General features: G+C 37.1%; 1 protein-coding gene across 4 annotated transcripts in view; it reads left to right on the plus strand.

The window, feature by feature from the left end:
* The first annotated feature begins 2,079 nt into the window (after positions 1–2,079).
* The window catches only part of SYCP2 (synaptonemal complex protein 2), a 66,175-nt gene continuing 46,968 nt past the window's right edge, over positions 2,080–21,286 (plus strand). For 3 of the 4 annotated variants that reach the window (XM_044986594.1, XM_044986596.1, XM_044986595.1), the window contains exons 1-15: positions 2,081–2,178; positions 3,446–3,491; positions 5,482–5,622; positions 7,836–7,964; positions 8,987–9,091; positions 10,715–10,739; positions 13,194–13,279; positions 14,225–14,313; positions 15,531–15,565; positions 16,260–16,402; positions 16,481–16,533; positions 18,524–18,569; positions 18,821–18,916; positions 19,820–19,880; positions 20,940–21,088. In XM_044986594.1, the coding sequence (XP_044842529.1) occupies positions 3,468–3,491; positions 5,482–5,622; positions 7,836–7,964; positions 8,987–9,091; positions 10,715–10,739; positions 13,194–13,279; positions 14,225–14,313; positions 15,531–15,565; positions 16,260–16,402; positions 16,481–16,533; positions 18,524–18,569; positions 18,821–18,916; positions 19,820–19,880; positions 20,940–21,088 (1,182 nt within the window). In that variant the 5' untranslated portion in view covers positions 2,081–2,178; positions 3,446–3,467. Of the gene's footprint in view, positions 2,179–3,445; positions 3,492–5,481; positions 5,623–7,835; positions 7,965–8,986; positions 9,092–10,714; positions 10,740–13,193; positions 13,280–14,224; positions 14,314–15,530; positions 15,566–16,259; positions 16,403–16,480; positions 16,534–18,523; positions 18,570–18,820; positions 18,917–19,819; positions 19,881–20,939; positions 21,089–21,286 lie in introns of all 4 variants that reach the window. The other variant, XR_006573276.1, reaches the window with a different exon arrangement.

Raw genomic sequence — 21,286 nt, forward strand, 5'->3', positions numbered from 1 at the left:
TGGGTAGGCAACCTATGGCACGCGTGCCAGAGGTGGCACGTGAACTCATTTTCAGTGGCATTCATGCTGCCTGGGTCCTGGCCACCGGTCCGGGGGGCTCTGCATTTTAATTTAATTTTAAATGAAGCTTCTTAAACATTTTAAAAACCTTATTTACTTTACATACAACAATAGTTTAGTTATATATTATAGACATAGAAAGAGACCTTCTAAAAACTTTAAATGTATTACTGGCATGCAAAACCTTAAATTAGAGTGAATAAAGGAAGACTGGGCACACCACTTCTGAAAGGTTGCCGACCCCTGTACTATACATACTTTCTGGCTTCACTGGTTAAAAACAAAGACAAAAAAGGGCAAGGCTAAACTTGTCAACACAAGTCTAATGTTAGAACCAGCTTCTTCCCTGATTAGCTCTTCTGCCTATGATCTCAGACTCACAACTATTTCTGTTAAGGTAATCCAATATGACACCTGATACTGGAGCTTTTTGGCATAAACATCTTTGACTCTTCATAAGGTCTTCCCACATCAGTAGAGCTGACTCCTCATTAGAATATTTAAGATCATGAAGTACTAGAGTAGGAACAAAATCTACAAATCCTTTTTTTCACAGTATCATAATACTCAGAACTCAATTTTATTTTGGAGACTTGCATAAGGATCTGTTTCGCAAAGTTTTTTCTGTTATACAGTCAAATAGTCAAACTTTTTTCACCTTTTTTTATCTTATCATTTTTTATACAATCAATTTTTTATACAATCTACAGGCCTAAAAGTGTGTAGTCACTTTATTTTTAAATGTCTTGTATGTCTTATTGCTTTATGACCTGCAACATTAATAAAATCATCCCATGGAGCACTTCCCCTCTCCTTTGCAATCATGTAGATCACCTCTCTTCCCATTTACAATCACATAACATTGTTGAAGCAATTACAGCAGCTGTTTATATAGAAAACACTAGGGAAATATTTAATATATTTTAGCAGTCTTTATTGATAATTAACACCTGAAAAACAAGGGAAATGAGTCAGCCCCGTGAGACCAGCCAGCTTCTTACAAGCCAGTTTGAGTACTGCTGAAATAGCCTACAAATGCTACTTATTCTCACACATAATCCATGCTACACAGAACACAACCTTAATCTGACCTTTCACTCACACCAGGCAGAAACATATTGCAGTAAGGTAAAGGGTCCACTGTAATGGCAGACAGTGTCAAGATGCTGGGAGGGAAGACTGGTATTCTTACATACAGGTGCCTGCTAGTGTCTTTAGGACGGGCAACACGATCAGTGCATAATTTTTGGCAGTTTGGGGAGTGACATCTGCAAATCAAGTATTAATCCCTTTAGATTCAGAGATGAGGAGAAACAAGAGACGTGGAGGTGATGGAAGGGGAGTCATAGTGGGGTCACACAAGGAAAGGGTGTTGTGGTGGGGGGATGGTATCTGAGGTCCATGTGGTACAGAGGGAAAGGGGGTTCATGGTGGGGGCATCACACGAGAAGGGGAGTCATGGGGGCACAAAGGGGAGAAGGAGACACAAAGAGAGATGTAATGGGGGGGGGGCTTGTGAGGAGGGGAGGGTTAAGAACATAGTGGCCACACTGGGTCCGACCAATCACTCGTCTGGCCCAGCATCCTGTCTCTGAGCGAGGGGGTGCCAGGGACTTCAGAAGGAAGGCTCAAGAGACTGCTCCCAGCTTCTGGCAGCTGGGGGCGTAGGGCACGCAGAGTGTGGGGTTCACGGACAGGCTTCTACGAGGGCAGCACTGGACTCTCGGGGGAAGCCCGTGCACGGGCAGCCTGGGGTTACAGGAACGGGGGTGGGGGGGCATGAGGGGATTTCCACCCCACCCCCCTCGACAGCAGCTGATTGGCTAAAAGGCGGAGTCGCCGCACACCGGAGGACAGGGAGCGGCGCGACAACGCAAACCCAGCGCTCAGAAGGTGATTGGCCGCCAAGGCGCCGCGCTGCGCTCGCGGGCGGCGATTGGCTAGGAGCCCGTTCCCTTAGGAGGAGAAGCTGATTGGCTGAGAGGATCTGGCGCCCTTTTTGCTCGTGCGGCGGCGAGGTGTTGGTGCCGCAGTTGCGTGAGTCCGTAAGAGGACGAGTAGGGGGCAGCGCCCACCGTCCGTCCCTTCGGGGATTCCCCGACGCTGGGGACGGGCCAGGTGACCGGGGAGGGGCACATTGTCAGTCACTGTAGGCGTCTGGGGGAAAGGTCGCGTAAGGAGAGGGCCACGGGGCTAGGAATCGGATTTCTCACCTCAGTGAAGGGGGTGGGGGGCAAAGTCCCTCTCCTCGCTGGCTGGGTCTGGAGGTGGTCCCAGGGAGCATACGTAGCCCCTCAATGGCTAGAGGCAGGGGGCCCTTTCAGTAGGTATGTGGCGGGGGGGCGATGCCTTTTAGAGTCCATAGGCCTCCGCAGGGGTCAAATATCTCTCATGAATCCATGCGGGCTTGAAGTCTCCCACCCCATCCTCTAGCACATCTGGATCCTCAGGCTCACCACGGTGGTAACATATAAGGTGCTTCCTATGCAAAACAAATGTGTTGTGGCCCTCCAGTGGCCACCATTTTTGACAATCTCAGCAGGGAGTTGAAGGATTGAATGAGCGGGATCATTTCAATACAGTGGTGTGCCATTGCTTCAAACCCATACAGCAGTGGTTGCAGAACCCATCTGCAGAAGCCGTTTGACACCTTGGAGAGGGCATGTTTGAGGCATATTAGCAGGGCAGTACAGAGAACATTGCGTTCATGCTGTCTGCTGTTTCAGTGAACGAAAAGAGAGGAAGGGCTTAAGTTGCCAAAATATTCCTTGGAGTCTAGCACATTGTTGTAGAATTCTCTGCTTGGTGTCTCTGGATCAGTTGTTTTAATCCTCTCACCTACAAATCTGCCCCCCCCCCCTTTTTATATATATATATTTTGTCTCCTCATAGCTGCTGATGTCTGGACTAGTGACCCCTCTGCCACCTAAGGGGGATGGATATTTGGTTTTTTGCTGGGCTTCACCGACCCATACCCGTTATCAAATAGATTGGCTCTTTTTCACAATCACAGAATTATCTCATGCTAATAAAGACCTCTTATTGAGTGTAAGGCTTCTAAAAGTAAAATGGAACTTGAAGCTAGTTGAAAATTCATTAAGATAAAGCAAAGAATTGCTTGAATACTAAAAATAATCTAGGCTTTAGGTGAAGTCTTAGGGCTTGATCTTATGCCCATTGACATCAGAAGGAGTTTTGCTAGTGACTTCATTGGGTGCATGGTTGGTCTCTTTGAACAAAACATAATACTTGTAGTGCCCCACTCACATTTTTTAGAAATTCTAATGTACTTTCTTACTGACTAAAATCAATTGTAAACTGTACTGGAAAACCCATTTTAGTCATTTGTATTTTTTCTATGACATTTTGTTCCTTTGTTGTACAGCTGATTATGTGAAGTTGCCAAAATGCCAGCTAGACGTGAGGTGCAGGTATGTATTTGTAAGGTAGGAAAACTGTTTACCGTATATTAGTTAGTTGGTTTAAATTAATTAATTTACTACCTATTCTAGTCCCTAGTTGTAAGTAAAGATTTAAGTATATAACTCTCATTAACTCCCAAATTCTACAGATTTTAAAAAATATTTTGATATAGGTTCATTATTTAACAACTGAGCACCGTTGCGTGCTTATTGATGTAGAAAAATATAGGAATACTAGGTCAAGAACTCTAGTTCCTTTCCCCAAGGATTTTATAATGTGACAAATTAGAAAAAAACACTTTGGAAAATTGAAGAACGTAAGAAAATCAGGTATTCATAGACATCTGAGATGTTGAAGAAAGCTTGCATCACTATATATTGTTCTTGTTCCTTTTCAAACGACAGCTTTTCATCATCATAATAAAAAAGCTTATGAAATGCTAGACAGACTACCCAATCTCTGAGTGACCCTAGGAACGGGACAAAGAATACCAATCTGTATTATTAGTATAGCCCTGCATGGATACAAAATTTGTATGCACATCTGGTCCATGAAAAATGGTCCACAAATTTAAAGCATTTATCTGCAGATTTGCAGGGCTTTAGATATAAAATTTGGAGCCGCATCCTTCCACAATCTGCAAAAATCGGATGCGGATATCTGCGGCTCTAAAGCAGATATCCAGGGATTTGCAGGGCTCTAATTATAAAGTAAATTAGAAAATTAAGAAAATACCACAGAAATAAGATATATTCTAAACCTTTTTTTTAAAGGGACAGGTATACACTTTGAAATTAATAAGGTGCTGTAACGTCAATGTTTTAAAAAAAAAAAAATGAGGTGGCTGAGAGACAGGGTTTCCCGAGGAAGAGCTCTGTGTAGTTCAAAAGCACCCACCTTGTCTCTCACTAATAGAAGTTGGTCCAATAAAAGACATTACCTCACCCTCCTTGTCTCTCTAATGTCCTGGGACCAACACAGTTACAATAACATTGTATACAATGTTTTTAAAAGTTGTATTAATTTTGCAAACTTTTTGGGAATTTTATTTTCAGCTTGAAACAATTTTTTGTGAAATTACTATTTTAAATTCAGAACCATCACATGTTTTGGCATGTCATATATAGCTGTACAGTAAACAGAATTTTGATGGTACGAAGTAAATCATATTAATGATAGAATGTCTTATTTATACAGTCTGCTGATTCTACAGGCCCGATCCTACAGACACTTAAGTACATGAGTAACTTTAGTGAAGTGAATTCTATGTAGTTTTGGAATACTAGGAAAAATGATTTTTTCTTTACATGTTCAGCTTTTCTTTTAAACAGTGGTATGGTAGAACTCAATGAGATTACTCACAAGTGTAAAATTGCTCATGAGTTCTGGTGTTAGCAGGATTGGGCCCTATATTTGATATTAAAGATACTGCATAATTAGTTTTATGGCATAACGCTGAGAGGTAGCTTTTTAGCACTGTCCAAGAAGCTGAAGTGCCAAAATTATACTGTATGAATGTTACTAACAGTTAAGGCTAAATGTATTTAACACTTATAATTTTAGATTATAATTTCAAGGAATAATTGTAAGGAAGTAGGACAGTGTGGGCCCCAGCCTTGCTGCAACTGAAATCAGTGGAAGTTTGCTATTGACTTCAATTGGACAAGGAGCAGGCCGTTGCTTATTTAAAAAATAATAATAATAGTTTTTGCTTGATTTTAGTTGATGTCAGGCTAATAAGAAGTGACAATGACCAGTGTCTATCAGCTGTTGTCTTTTTCTCTTCACTTAGACATCTGATCTTGCAAAGTGATACTGTTCTATAATGCACTTTTTCACATACTTTCAATATTATCATATTAATATGGAAAAGCACCACATTATTAGCTAAGGATCCTGAAGAGGAGTGTGTTAAAAATTTTTTGTATCAAACCTTGTTAAAGTAATATAAAATCTCAGCATATAGTAATATAGTTATTTTTTTGTTTTCTTTGACAGTTGGAAAAATGCATAGATGATGCCACAAGAAAAAATAACTTCCAGTTATTAGAACAATTTCTGCAAACAGAAGGATGTGACAATATCTCTCATAAGTGCAGCAAACAGTTTTTCAACAAATTTGACAAACTTATATGCCGGGTAATTCACTTTTTATTTCAAAAAAGTTACAGGCTATTATTGCTTGTGGAATATTGCAAAAAGCATTACGTGAGATGGTCTGTATTACATCAGCAATTCACTGGAGAACTGAAAAATAATAAAGACATCAAAGCTCAGGATTTGATAGTGTTCTTAAATTAGTATTTCCTTCAGAGAATGAAATATTTGTTATTAAATATCTACTATTATCTACTGTTCAATTTCTGACACTGACCTTAGGTGCCTTGTTATTTTCCACATTTGGCTGGTAAGTGTCACTTTTCTATCTGTACTAATTTTCTTAATACTCTTCCACCATCTCAACTTACCTAAGGGCAACTTCTTGTGCTCCTTGCGCACCCAAAGTTCCCACAGAGATCATTCTGTTCCCTTTTCACTTCCTTTCAGCAAAGAACCATGGGTCAGATTTTCAAAAGTCCTCTGCCTTCACAGGTTGGACCATCTTCCAAAAGCGCTCAACACCCAGAAGCTCCCACTGAGAATATAGTTACTCAACTTATTCAGTGGGAGCTGCTTGATGTGAAGTATTTTTGAATAATCTGCCCAGTTATTTAGGTGCCTAAATGGGAGCTGCTGTTTGGTGAGTTCTTTTAAACATTTGGCCCCTTATATTTAAGTGATCTCTGCCCACTTAAGGCTCAGTCCTGCATTTCTTTTGCATCCAAAACTCAGTGTGCATGTGCAAAGAGAGGTTGTTGAGAGCTTCTCCTCCATCATAATCCCTATATAGAGGCCAGGCACAATGAGAACTCTTGCTCTCGTACTGGGCTAGTGCTTCTGTTGACTCCAGCCTCTAGTCTACAGAGATATATGAGAGGAGGTTGGGGCAGAGTGTGGTGCAGAAAGGAACACATGGTTCACCTTTAAGGATGATGCAGTGTCTGTCCTCTGAGCTCCAGGAGGTATTGCATTTACCTGACCTCCCTCGAGGGCAGTATGATTTCACATTGTCCCCAGCATGTGCTTGTTTAATGCGACAATTTAACTCTGATTAATTACAACAGTAGAGATCTGCTGGTTCTAAGGCTACTAATTAACCTTTCAGGTAATTTATACAAAAGTTTTATGTTTGTCTGAGCCATTGAGAAAAAAATTAGCAATTATATTGTCTGTACGATCTGTATTGCTACAAGAATATAGCAGAGGTTTTAGCTGCAATGCTTTGCTAGTATATAGCCAGCAACCTAGCAAAAAATGTCTGCATGCTACTAGCGTTTTTTTTTCTTTAAAAATATCTTCCTTTATGACCACAATATACTTTTGGATATTTGAATGGATCATACTACATTATATTACTTTTCCTCTATAATGGTGACCTACTTCTTACTTGACCATTCTAAAGCACCAAATAAATTCCATAGCAGTCATATCTTTTAGTGTTACAGTCAGAGGAGTTTACAATGGCATTGCAGTGCTTACTTGTATGTATCTCTTTAATGTCAATACTCCCCATGTACAGTTATTCAGTAGTCCTGTGTTAGAAATACTAATTTGGAAAAAACACATTTCATTTTAACATATGTTAATTATACCAATTTAAACATAATGAAATGTGATTATAATCCTACTTTTTCTAACTGACTTACAGGGTATTTAGAAGAATGTCAGGAATCTATCTAACTATTTAAAGGAAAGGCAGAATTTTTTTTAAGTGTCTTGAGGTGTTTTAACAATTATTGGGACAGGTTTTTTTTCTTTCTTAAACAAATGCATTTTTATTTTTGAAAGTTTTACTTGCTTACTTGTTCATCTTGAGATTGTTCGTTTGTTCCTGAGGTAAGGTGATTCTCTCCCCAGGAAGAAAAACTTTTTCATATAAGAATAAATTAAGATTAGTTACCTCTAGTTTTTCAAGAATAAATCTCAACATACTGCTTGAAAATATGTAGTTTTGAATAAAAGCCTTAGATTTTATTTGGTTTTACTTTCTCTGACACTAAAATTAGATATCTCTAGTGACCTCCAGTGGTAAAGAGTAGTAGTGAAAGGGTATAGATTACAACTGAATCATTGGGGCACCGGTCTGACATTTAACAGCAATTTTTTTTTCTCTCTCTCCAACTGCTTGAAGGAGAAATATTATCCAAGCATATGTAATATTTTTTGACAACACAAAAACATTTATTTTGCTAAATGAAGTACAGATTGCTTTATACTGTACACTGAAGCTTCTATTGGTATTTCAATTTTAGGAACTTGACAAACAAGAAGTCAAGAATGTTTCAACTTTGCTAAATTCTCTTCATAAATATGGTAAAAATATCATCATACCAGGTGGAGACGGTTTTCAAGCAATGATCAGATATGGTCTTGTTGAAAAGATAAGTATAACAAAAATCATATGTATTGCACTATAAAGCATATATAATGCTATGGGTAGTTTAATAAGTAAACATTTTTTCAAGATTGTCGGAAATTTTGTTAATTCAGAAATAATTGAAGACCAGAATAACTGATTAATCAGTTCTAAATATACAACAAATTATATCTTGTAAAGAGATGTTGATACAGCACGGTGAAGTCTTCATAAATAATGTAAGGTGTAATGAATTTAGATATTCTAGTAATTATTGTAAGAACAATTATGATAAATATTTCATGTGAGCTTTGTTCCTGGCTAAATTAGGAACCCTTTGTATTTTTGAAAAAGGAGAGAGAAGAGAAAAGAAGTCTGTTTTAGGTTTTCAGAAAATACTGTGTTAGTGCCAAAAACTGGAATTTCCTGGTGCAATGTGTTAATAAATTTTGTATTAGAGCTAGCAATAGGAGCCTCAGATCTAGCACCTTTGATGGGTTAACATACAATTTCAATTAATTACTACCAAATCAGTCTGTACAATCCATGACTCAAACCTGTATATTCATACTGATATTATATAGACCACTTCCAACTTACATTCAGTATCTGTTTCACTGAATAGAATTAACAGTGGTAGACTTAGAAAGTGCTGATGGCTTGTTTCTCAGTTACCTTCAGAAAAAAGGAGAAAAATGACAAGATCAGTGATAATGGCATGACTCTATTCACATTTATAGACAAATTTTCAGCCAGCCTTGTACCCGCTCCCACTTTTTTGTGTAAACAATAGCAGTCACAAAACCGGGCACATAGTTATTGTGAGTACAAATCATGCAATAGGGTATGTAGTTACAGAAGTGATCACTTTGATCAGTAGAAATCAGCTGCATTTTCTTAAGTATATGTGCAAAATTGGAGGCTGCGATTGTAATCTACTCCAAGAAATCTGGACACTTTAATAAAGAATAATCTGGAAATGTATAATACAAAATGTTGCCTTTTTGCTTCATGTTTAATAATAAAAGTAATGTTTTTCCCCTTTACATGGTTAGTTGGTTTGAAAAGGTAAAAGAAATTCTGATATCTAGAGGAAATGAAAAAAATGAAGCACTTACAAGTCTAGTTGAAGATTTCTTCGATGTTTTGATGGTAAAATATTTCATAAACCATTTTATAAAATAAGCATGTATTTGTAAAAACAGTGATTTAACATCAAAAGATATTTTCAAACATTCTTTTCCTATTTAATTTTCTTTTTCAGCTAATGTTGCACTGATGTGTTTTTTTACAAGAATACATTACCAGCTCATTTTGTTAAAAAATACTATACTTGCATTCAGACTTAAATACTCCATATGTATAGGAAATACTGCCTACTAATAAAAGACCTGACTATGCAAGTGCTTAGTGCACAAAATTTCCCACTTTATCCTATTATTTTATCCAAAAGGTAGTAGCAGTGCATGTCTATTAAGCCTCTGAGGCCCTGATCATGCAAACAGTTTACATACATGCTTAAATTTATGCAGAGAGACAAGGTAGGTGAGGTAATATTTTTTTATTGGACCAACTTCTGTCGGTGAGAGAGACAAGCTTTCGAGCTATACAGCGCTCTTCCTCGGGTCAGGGAAAGGTACTCAGAATCACAACTAAATACAAAATCAAACAGATCGTTTAGCATAAGTAATTAGTGCACATTCAAGCTGTGACACTGAGTACCTTTTCCCAGACCTAAAGAAAAGCTCTTTGTAGTTTAAAAGCTTGTCTCTCAGCAACAGAAGTTGGTTCAGTAAAAGATATTACCTTACGCATCTTGTCTCTCTAATTTCCAAGGACTGAAACAGCTACAACATCACTCCATATAACTTTATGCAGTTATTGGCACTACTCATGTTCATAAAATTGTGTGCATAAATGTTTACACCATTAGGGATTTAATTATTGACAAGTCTGTTCTAATTGGGAATTGGAAAAGGTTCAGAAATCATGCGGTAGGATCATGCAGTTACAGAAGTGATCACTTTGATGGGTAGAAATCAGTAGTAGGAAAGGTTCAGAAAAGGGCAACAAAAATGATTAGGGGTATGGGACAGCTTCCATATGAGGAGAGATTAATAAGACTGGGACTTTTAAGCTTGGAAAAGAGACAACTAATGGGGGGATATGATAGAGGTCTATAAAATCGTGACTGGTGTGGAGAAAATAAATAAGGAAGTGTTATTTACTCCTCATAACACAAGAACTAAGGGTCACCAAATGAAATTAATGGGCAGCAGATATAAAACAAAAGAAAGTATTTCTTCACACAATGCACAGTCAACCTGTGGAACTCTGCCAGAGGATATTGTGAAGGCCAAGACTATAACTGGGTTAAAAAAAGAACTACCGGTAGGTAAATTTATGGAGGATAGGTCCACCTCTGGCTATTAGCCAGGATGGGTAGGGATGGTGTACCTCGCTTCTGTGTGCCAGAAGCTGGGAATGGGTTACGGGATGGATCACTTGATGATTACCTGTTCTGTTAATTCCCTATGAAGCACCTGGCATTGGCCACTGTCAGAAGACAGGATACTCTCTAGACGGATCTTTGACCCAGTATGGTCGTTCTTATGACAGATATATTAAAATAATATACATGTTTTAGTTGTGAGAGAGAACTGTAAAGTCTGAACATTGTGTCCATATACCTAAAAATATTTGGTCAAAGTAAATTATTCTGCATCTTAATATATAAAGTGTTTAAAATGTATTCATATTCTCATTTTATTATAGCTTGTACATGATACCAACAGTGAAGGTATGTACAAAAATCAGCATTTAAGTTACTATTAGTTTGCTAATCATATCCACTTTTTGATTGATCACTAATGAAATAGCTTCTTTATATTACTGGCAAAGGATCTGATCTAGTTAAAATCTATGACCTTTGAAACCATGTGTATTCTGGAAGGTCTTGGTTATTTGATCTAGTATGGAACCCTCCAAACAAACAAACATTTGTGGAGCCACCTAGAAACACAAGAGCTCAAACAAATGAGCTTTTTAAGTCCTTGAGAAATTAAAGCTCCTCACTTGCAGATACCAGTGTGAAGGTAGCAGAAAGTGTTCCCACAATATGTTGAAGCAGTTCTCCTATGTGGTCATGACTGAAGCATGTGCATACAGAATTGTGTTTTGCCAAACGTGACATTTGTTAAATTGCTGTAGCAACTATTAAGCACATTCTTTTTCAAGTATGTGGGCAAAATCAGCATCTTTCAATCAAGTGTCCATTGGTCCACACCAGTGCCATGCATGTCCTCGTGCCCCCCCCCACCCAAGATCATGAAGGGCAGAGTGGCTGCAACTGTTTTTGTTTCCTCTTACCGTCCATGGCAGCGAGAGGGAACTAGTGCTGTGTGCCTGCTACCCTTTAGAAGATTTCTCTTCTACCAGTAGTTATCTACTTACAGTTAGATTTCCCTAAATACTTCTCCTTTATTGTTTTGCTTTTCTGATTCAGATAAAAAAACAGAACAACTCCAACCCTCCACCCCCAGATTTTCTAAATTTCTCCTGTCTGATCAAAGGCAGATCCCATTAGGAGGTGCTGCAGCCTTGAACTATGTCCTTCAGTCATTCACTCAGCTGGGCCTCATAGCTAACTATAAGAAATCATCTCTCATTCCCGCACAGACAAAAGAATTCATAGGAGCTGTATGCAACTCCAAAAATGGCAAAGTCATATGTTTCTGAAGACAGATTTGTCTCTTTAGTTGATAATCACCCCCGTATCAAATTGAAGCCAGCAACGATAGCACGGAACTATCTCAGACTTTAGGCCACCTGTCAGCCTGTACTTGATGCTGCTTGCCAGGCTTTACCATCATCTATTACAAGCCTGGCTAAGGTTGGAGTATTGCCCTATGAGATGTGCATGCAGATTGTTGTTTCATCACACAGTCTGTCATCTCTGAACTGAAGACCCCACTCTGACCCCCAGAAATTTCAGAGAGGGGTCTTTCTCCTACAAAGACACTGATCATGGATGCATTGGAGACAGGTTGGGACATGCATTTTGCCACCTCTAAATACAAGGAACTTGTTCTCAAAAGGATATGACTCTTCACATACATGTTCTGAAGCGAAGAGTGATCAGAGTAGCTTGCATGGCATTCTATCCTGTCCTGTGAAATTCCACAATGCAGATTCCCACAGACAACACATCTGCAGAGTACTCTGTAAGCAAGGAAGGAGGTGCTGCTCATCACCTCTGTATCAACAGGTTATCAGATTATGGATATGATGTCAACAACAGGGAATAACCCCAAGAACTCTTCATCTCCCAGGAGTCAACAACAATCTAGGAGACTTTCTAAATAGACAATCCATGACCAACTGCAAAGGATATCTGAAGAGCTCCATCATCAAGCCAATATTTCACCAGTGAGGCAATTCAATAATAGTCCGATTTGATAGCAGTGACAATGTGGAATGTCCAGCCTTTTGTTCTAGGGCAAGCATGAGCCCTTGAACAAAAGAACCTTCCTCATACCATGAGATCAAGGACTCATGTATATCTTTCCAATCCCCTTGATTCCCCGAGTGACATACAAGATCAGACAGACTGTAATGATACTAATCCTGATGTCTCCATGTTGGTTTTGACAATGCTAGTTATTTTCTCCACGTCTATTTTGTCTCCTATGCCAATTCCAGTACAAAAGATCCTACTGCAAAGTAGGATGCTTTCCACAAGGAAAACATATTCCTGTAAGTGGAAAAGATATTTAATCTGGACAGCTCAACACAATCTTGACATGGTGAAGGCCCTTATTCCAAAAACCCTGGACTGTATTCAGCATTTAAAATATTCTGGCTTGTGGTCACTCTGCACTCTGAGGAAATGCACAGTGCAGGCCTGGCCCACTACTATTTAAAAGGTTCTGAGCTCATGTTTGTGGGGCACATGCATATCTAGAGCTGAATCCACACAGATGAGATCAAAGAATCTCATGTATAAGGTAAGCAGCCGTTCTTTTTGCATTTTAACTGCAATATATGGAATTTAAAATGTCCGTACACTAAATATCAGCAATCTTGTATGACTTTGGAAAGGAATTATTAATATGGACTGTTTCACTTGTAAATAAAAGCATTTGTATTGGATATATAATAATGCTAGACTTGTGAATACTGTTGAAATGTGTGCAAAACCTCTTAGTTCATGGATAAACTGCTTTTTTAACTTTTTTTTTTCTTAATTGATTAGGTAAAATACAAACATTAGAAAGCTTTATACTGAGAACATGTACCCTTGTTGCTGATGTAAGAATCAATATTTATATTCAGCAAGAGGTAACAAAAATTTAACCAACATTTTTATTAGTAGGCATTTAACAGAAGGTTGTGAATTTCCTTAGTAATTTAGCTAGACAGATGTTATGAAAAGGGGAAGAACAAAATATTTGTAGAAACATTTAATGATCTTGCCATCCCATCTCTCTAAGAATGTACAAAAGTTTACTTGCCTAGACTAGAAATTCCATTTTAGGCAATAAAATACAAAGTATATGCTATTTGTCATACAAATACTATGGTGATAAGCATCATATACAAGCATATAAAATAATACGCTATATTGCAATTGCCAGAAATATCTCTCTTTAATGTCTGTTAATGTAAAATGGTTAATAAATTGTATCTATAGTATACAGTATTTAACATAGTATGCTTTCATGTCAATAAAATATCTTGGGTGAAATTGTGCCCCCGTTGAAATCAATGGGAGTTTTCCCATTGACTTCAGTAGGGCCAGGATTTCATTCCTTGGGTATGAAACTATTATAAAATCATGACCTTTTATAGAAAGACACTCTCCATTAAGGACTAAATTTTCAAAAGCCCAGCCTTTTTTATGGATACAAATTGCCCACATTTGTTGCATCCATAAAAATTGCAGGTAATTTTAGCTCCAGCAATGAATTGCAGGCACCCTGATTTACATCAACAAGTCAGGATGTTGGCCTTTTAAGTGCTTATATTAGTGTCCATGTTAATGTAATTAATTGAAGTCCAATTGTGTTACTTTGAATTTACACTAGTGTAACTAAGATCGGCACCTGTCACTCTTTTATTTTGCTTTGTGTCACAACCTTTGTTATTTAAACATGTTCTTTTCTACTTAATATGTTGTAAACCTATATCACTGTAGGCCCACAATGTAATGAGAGAATAATTTTAAAACTTTTAAAAAAAGTTTTAGTGTGTTTCTTTGTAAACATTCTTTTTTCCCCTCCTTAGGCTGTAAGAAAACTTAATTCAATGCTTGATACCATGCCTCGAGAAGCCAGAAAAAAGATTATTTCCACGAAGGAAATGTTCCTTGTCATGTAATTAATTAATCTTTAATATACTTTTTATATGAATATTGTTTACATAGTTGTGAAGAAAACTTTTTACACCTGACTATTTTATTGGATCCATTTATAACTATACAAACGTAAGCTCTATTCAACCCATGATTGCCTTCATCACTACATAGCACATTGAGACTGCACTTTAGTCCATGCATGTAATTCTTCCTTGGATGCTCAGATCTGCCCTTCTCTCAGTCATAGCTGAGTCCACCTCACCTAATTGTCCTAAAATAATTGGTTCTTGGGAATCACTTCTGAGGAGTCTTTACAAATGCACTGATTGGCGGTAGATTGTTCATCTAGGGAAATGTCTTGAAAGGTCTGCATAGCCAAAAGAGAAATCTCCAGGCTGACAGGTCAGAAACAGAAACATGGAGCTGTCATCCATGAAGAAAGATCCATGGAGTCTGTGAAAAAATATTGTGATTTCAGAGGAGTGGAATGTGGAAGATAGAAGGAGGCTACCAGCACCTTTTTCATATGAGTAGACCCTCTCCATGGGGAGGGATGATACCGCTATATAGGATCAGCTGACCCTCTTTCCCCCCTACATTTGCCTTAGGTGGATTTGAAATGAGTGGCCCTTCATTTCTTCCCTCAACTACAGGTTTGCTTCTGGTTTCTGTTTTTAAAAACATCTCAAGCATGTGGGACTTTTCCCAGTTTCCTCTGGTGGACATGGGGTTGGGGATTTATTGTGGCTCTAAAGTTTTTTTGCAGAGCCACAGTGGAGTGGCAGAGGAAGAAGTTTGGATTGCAAATCTAAATCTACACAATCCAAGTTCTTAAACAGAACAGGAAGTAATACCATATGTGGAGCGGGAAGCAGGAGGCATGGAGAGTTCATTTCTACAGTTCTTCACTACCACCCCCAAAGACTCAGAACAAAACAAATGCATCTAAAGGTCTTTCACATGCAATTAAGGATGCACACTAAACATTTGGCCTGTAAATTCCTACATTTTAAAATTACTAATTTGTCTGGAGCCAAAAACACTGCTGTTTCATGGATGATATATTGGCCCCATTGAAGTCAATAGCAAAACTATCAATGAGTTCAGTGGGACCAGGATTTCACTCCGTATTTTGAAAGTTATTCTCTCTGATGCCAATATAAGCTTTTCTTATGTACTTTTATATTGCCATTTTATTTGGGTCAAACTGAATCATCTACATTGTTTATTTCACAGGAATGATATGGGAAAGAGAATTTTAGATGCTGGAGGTAAGCACAGAACCTCACTTAAGAGGTTCATTATTAAACTGTTTAATTACTTTGATGTTATATACTCATTAAAAAGCCTGGCAATAAAAAAAGACAAGGATATAGTATTCAGTCACCTGAAAAATGTATTTTTCAGAATGGCAGCTAAAAATGGCACATATGCAGTACAATATACATTTAGAAATTTTAAAGCATTTGGAGTATTTTAGGCATATATATATATAATGCATAGCCAGCTCTATCAGTCCCTCCTGGCCTTCTCCACCATAGAAATTCCAAAATGAATTGAAATAGCGTGGACCTTTGAGGACCATTATCTGCCAGCACAGGTTAGAGCAGACGTCTGGCAGACAGTAAGCTGGTATACAGCCACCTCTCACCCTTTCACCTTCCATGTGTGTTGAGTTCTGTTCTGGTGCACCTGGGGATCTAGCCTGTAATACTTATTTTTGAATAGTAGTTTCTTTAGCAGCTTTATAGCCATTTTTGTAGGACATCACTGCATTATATGATGGCATTTTATTTAATATCAATGTAAGAACATCTAAAATGTACTTTTAGTTTCTTTTTAAGTTGAAATAGCTTTTTTATATAAGACCTTATATTCAACAATATTAGTATTTGTTTCCTACATATAAACTTTTAAGCTTGGCATTCTATTTAATAGTACTGTTGCTGTAAAATTATGTTATAGACTATGACTTGCAAGTAGCCATCACTGAAGCTTTATGCAGAATGACATCAGAAAAACAAAGAGGAGAACTGGCACGTCAGTGGTTTTCTATGGAGTTTGTGACCAATGCATTTAAAGGAATTAAGGACTCTGAGTTTGAAACAGTAAGTCATATAAAAACACTAATTATTTTCAGAGAGAGAAAATGTTACATTACTTAAAGGTGCTCTGCTTCTTAATAGGACTGCAGAAAATTTCTTAACCAGGTGAACGGAATGCTTGGAGACAAAAGAAGGTAAATGAGTATTGCTAAAGGAAAGATGTTTTCGGGTTGGAATTGAATGGCTATTCAGAAAGAAAATGTCAGGAAAAAAAACCCTTTTTAAATGAATTCTGAGCTACAATAATATTAGCAGAAGAACATGATGCTGCTCTGTTGCAAAAACAGCCAAGGTGCCATGCACAACTATAACATTTTAGAATCAATAAATAGCAAATATAATGAGAAATGTTGAAGTGTTTGGTATATGTTCATTGCTGTTATCTTTTATAACTAGATGCTGGGTTTATAAAATTCCCAAGTGTGTGTTTATAAAAACATAACTTCAAGTTAGGGTTGTTAGGGAATAATTATTTTGAGAAATACATACAAAGAGTATTACAGTTTTTAAAAATAACTAAGAAATAAGAAACAGAAGTGTTCAGTTCTCTATCTTTGGTGCAAGATGAATGGAAACAAGGTCATATATGCATTGTTTGCAATCACATTCTTGATGTCTTTACTGCAAGATCCTTAGTCCTGGAAGAAGGTGGCTCTCTTAGGTACTATGGGTCAGATTATCACTGATTCCAATAGACCTACACCAATTTACATCAGCTGAGAATCTGGCTATGGGTATTTATCCCATGATTCCTTTTTTTTAAGGGTATTTTTAGACTGAGATAATGCACTAGTCCAGGATGATACCTATTGGAGAGGTCAGACCTAGCAGAGGTGAAGAAATATAAATATATGTTGAGGGTACTCCACATGTCATTTTAGTCTTATGAGTTGGCAGGATAGTTAAGTGATTGTGTGATTTGCTCTCATGTCAAGGGTTTATTCAGTTCTTATTTTAAAATTATTGTAGCCAAATTCTGTTTTTGCTTAAATTGTGAGGCTGCATTGTGGAAAACTGGAAAATAGTTATATTTTTATAACTATCATATGCCCCTCATTGTATCTTTGTCATATTATCCTGCATGAATGCATAGTTAGATGAAAGGAGTTGTTTAGGAAGCCAGGCAGGAAAAATAAAACAATGGCCTCAGTGAGGAGCTGCTCCTCATGCAATAGCCAGATTTATAGCTGTGAAGAGGGAATCTTCAGCTGGCAGCTGGGCCAACTCTGGCAGCTGGGCCAAGATCCTAGAAGATCAAAAGACCTGACCACTTGAAAAGGTGCCACTGCAAGGCTCTGAGGAGTGGTCAGCATGCCATGAAGTTGACACAGAAAGTTTGTGCTGCAGGCTGGCAGAGACTGATTGTGAGCCAGGATCATAAAATCTTAAAAATGTAGAGCTGGAAGGGACCTCAAGAGGTCATCTAGTCCACCTCCCTCCCTCCCCAAACAGAAAGCAGTCTACAATTTGATCTCCAAGAGAATAGGAGACACCAAAGCTATGTCATGTCTACCTAGGGGCTCAAGGGGAACGCCAAGCATGGACAAGACAATATGTGTGTAGGTCTCTTTGTTACTTTAATCCACTTCTCTAAGCATTGTGTACCTTTTGGCAAAATAAATCATCCTTTGTTTTGGAGAAGCTGCTTCTGTGTCACTATATAGTGTTATTATCCAGAGGCTGCCAGAGAAAAACCCTTCGAGATGCCAAGCCCATTGGGCCAACTAAGTAACATGGTTGGCAAACAGAGGGAGGATGTAACCCAAAGACTGTGTCAGAGAGTGGTTGGGCCTTTCGGCCCCATCCCAAAGAGAAGTGAAGGCACTAGCCTGTCACTTAAAAGAGATGCACTTGGGGGACAGGGAAAGAGAGGCTCTCAGCAGCAGCAGCCTATCCAGGGACTGTGACATGTATAAATGTAATTTTTAATGTTTTTAGAGTGAAATTTTTGAATAGTCAATCTTCCTAGACTGTCCCACTGATTGTTTTCAACTCTTTTTCTCTGAAGTAGAATTTTTTGGCAGAGGGGAGGGGAACTAACCCATTTTTTTATGTTGTTCTAGTCTAGGTATAAAATAATGTAAATAATTTTGCAAAAAGATTTACTAGATATTTTTCTTTTAGAGTTTTTACATATCCTTGTTTGTCAGCAATCCTTGATAAATATGAGGTAAGTTACAACTTCATTGTGAATTGTATAGATTTTCTCTTAATACAACTGATGTATAGTTCTGTCTGTAAGTTGAGAACAATTGGGACTAAGTAGAGAGTAAAAAAAAGATTATTTTAAAGTGCTATACAGACATCTTGTATGTATTTAAGATTTGTTTAAATTGTTTAAATTACCTACTTTTGTGTTATAATACATTTATTTTGAGAACCTTCTGTTCCTCCTAAGTTAATTTTTAAAATATATTTTAGCTACAGATACCTTTGGATGAAAATCTTGAAGAATTTTGGATTGATTTTAATGTTGGTAGCCGAAGTATATCCTTCTATGTTGCAGCAGATGATGAAGTAAGCTAACTTTCCCTGACCATATGGAAAATATTTTTTTTTCCAAACAAAACAATCAGCCTGAAAAGAGATGTTCTCAGCACTATTGTGAAACTGGAGAGTGAATTGCAAACCAGTACAGTTCATTTTAAAATAAGTGCTCAGTGGAAATACATAGATGGTATCTCACTTATTCTTAAAACAGAAATATTAACAGAAAATGAATGGCAAGTATCAATTTACGGCATTATTCAACAAGGTTTTTACATACTTGGAAATTGTGGCCCACATTTTGTAATATGTTTATACACACAATTTCCTGTGCAGTTCTATGCCTAAATTGTTTGAAAATCTGTTCTTGTGTGTCCCCTCATTCAAATAGGCAGTGGCATTACTGATCGTTCAGCCATAATACATCAGTTCAACTTCAGTTGGGATTCTTTCACTTTCTAAATCCCTTACATTTTTGTACACATCAGATGTGTACAACTTCAGAATAGTAAAAATTAAAGGCTGTTAAAACTAAGAATTTCCCTTCTGAATCTAATTTGCAGCTGTTCATTGCTGAATGAGTCTGCATCAAATGTCCTGGTTTCATCTTTGGAAATGTAACTCACACTGTTGCCAGATATCATAAGTTCTTGTACTGGTGAGTCTGAGCGTTCAGATGTGAGAAATATCTTTCCTTTTATAGAATTTTAGTTTCTGCATTTCAGCTCCTTCGTTCAGAATACATTCTTTCCATCCATTCCAGTTTGTTCTGAATTGATGGATTTGAAATCTCAATAAAAAAACTGTCACAAATGTCTTGATGTTCCAGGATGTTATAGTTAAAGAATAATTGTAATAATGCACATTTACATTTAATTAATTTATCATTTAATATGAGTTTTTATTTTCAAAACATCTTGTTTTTTGTTTGAGGATCATCAATGGGAAACAGTCAGCATACCTGAGGAAGAGGTAGAAATGTACAGTCTTGAAGGTATTGACACACATGAATGTATTCTTATACTCCTGAATTATTCTGTCTACCTAACTATAAATTAATTTTGTATTCTGAATTACTCTGGATGGAATCCTAAAGTCCTTACTCAGTTCTTAAATGAGCAAAATTCTCATTGCTTTCAGGAACTTCAAACCCTTGCATTTATATAGGTACTGATTTGTCGTTCATAGCACAGTTGCTCTGCAAAATGCATGCTTAATTTGCTTGTGCAGTTACCACAGCTGCATACATATTTTGGGTGACTGTCCACAAGTGGCTAATTGTGATTTCTTTGCATAAATTATTATATTTGGACATGCACATTAAATATACAGTTTTGACTTATTTTAAAATGTTATAAAATTACTTATAAACATATATTAAGAAAAAGCCCACAGCATGAAAGAGTGATGCATTATAAATTATAAAACTCTTTGAATCCTGATTTATGAAATTATTGCAAAATTTTGGAAAATATAATAGTATTGCAAGGATTTTATTGGGAGAATAAAATTAACTTGTTCTACTATTATAGTTATTGTGAAAGAGAATATAAATATTAATTGAGCTTGATTTCTTAAGGGCCTTGTAGTCACTTAAACCTTTACAAAACGGGTGCAAAATGTTATCAGATTGGAATTCTGTACTCATGTACAACACTGTCAGTATTTTACACCTATTTGTCATTTTACAGAGGTGTTACCAACTACACGAACTTCAAGGCAGTGAATGCTCTGGCCCTTTTTCCAGAGCATTATAAAAAATGTAAAGAATTAAACCGTACTTTCTAGAGTACTTATTAATTAGTCTGAAAACGCAGTAAATATATTTTTAAAGAAATTTTTGAAGGTTTAAAGTACTTTTATTTGTGAGAAAAATAACTTTTTCATACAGTTGAACGTTGAATTGTTTCATTTAAATACAATCCAATTTAGCTTTGATTAGAGAGCAGCAGGTAGGCAAATTGAGAACTCTACATTTCAACTGAGTTTCATGTTCTTTCAAGTGCTAAACAAGAAGTGTTTGAAGCCTAATGAATGCTTCATCTTTATGCAGAAAAAGAGTCAAAGAAGTTACTAACAATAATTCTAAAAAATCCAGTAGCTGTGGGTAATCAAGAAGGAGAGCAAATGTTCCTATATTTTGATCCTGTCTTGGAAATCATGGAAGTGGCCCGAAAGGTTTATGGTGCAAATAAATGTAAGGTAAGGCTGAAATTTTCTTCCTCTTTCAGCATTTTCTGTCCAGCTGGAACAAAAAATGATTCCACTGTGGATCTGTTATTTTAAAATGGTTTCTTTATTGATACTTGCTATGTATTGAGATGCTTGCTAACATTTTCACAATAGATGCTCCAGCATTTCCATTGTAAGCTTTTCTGTTAAGGGTTAACATCTTTTAAA

This window comes from Mauremys mutica, chromosome 13 (genome assembly GCF_020497125.1).
Source record: "Mauremys mutica isolate MM-2020 ecotype Southern chromosome 13, ASM2049712v1, whole genome shotgun sequence".
Classification (NCBI taxonomy): Eukaryota; Metazoa; Chordata; order Testudines; family Geoemydidae; genus Mauremys; species Mauremys mutica.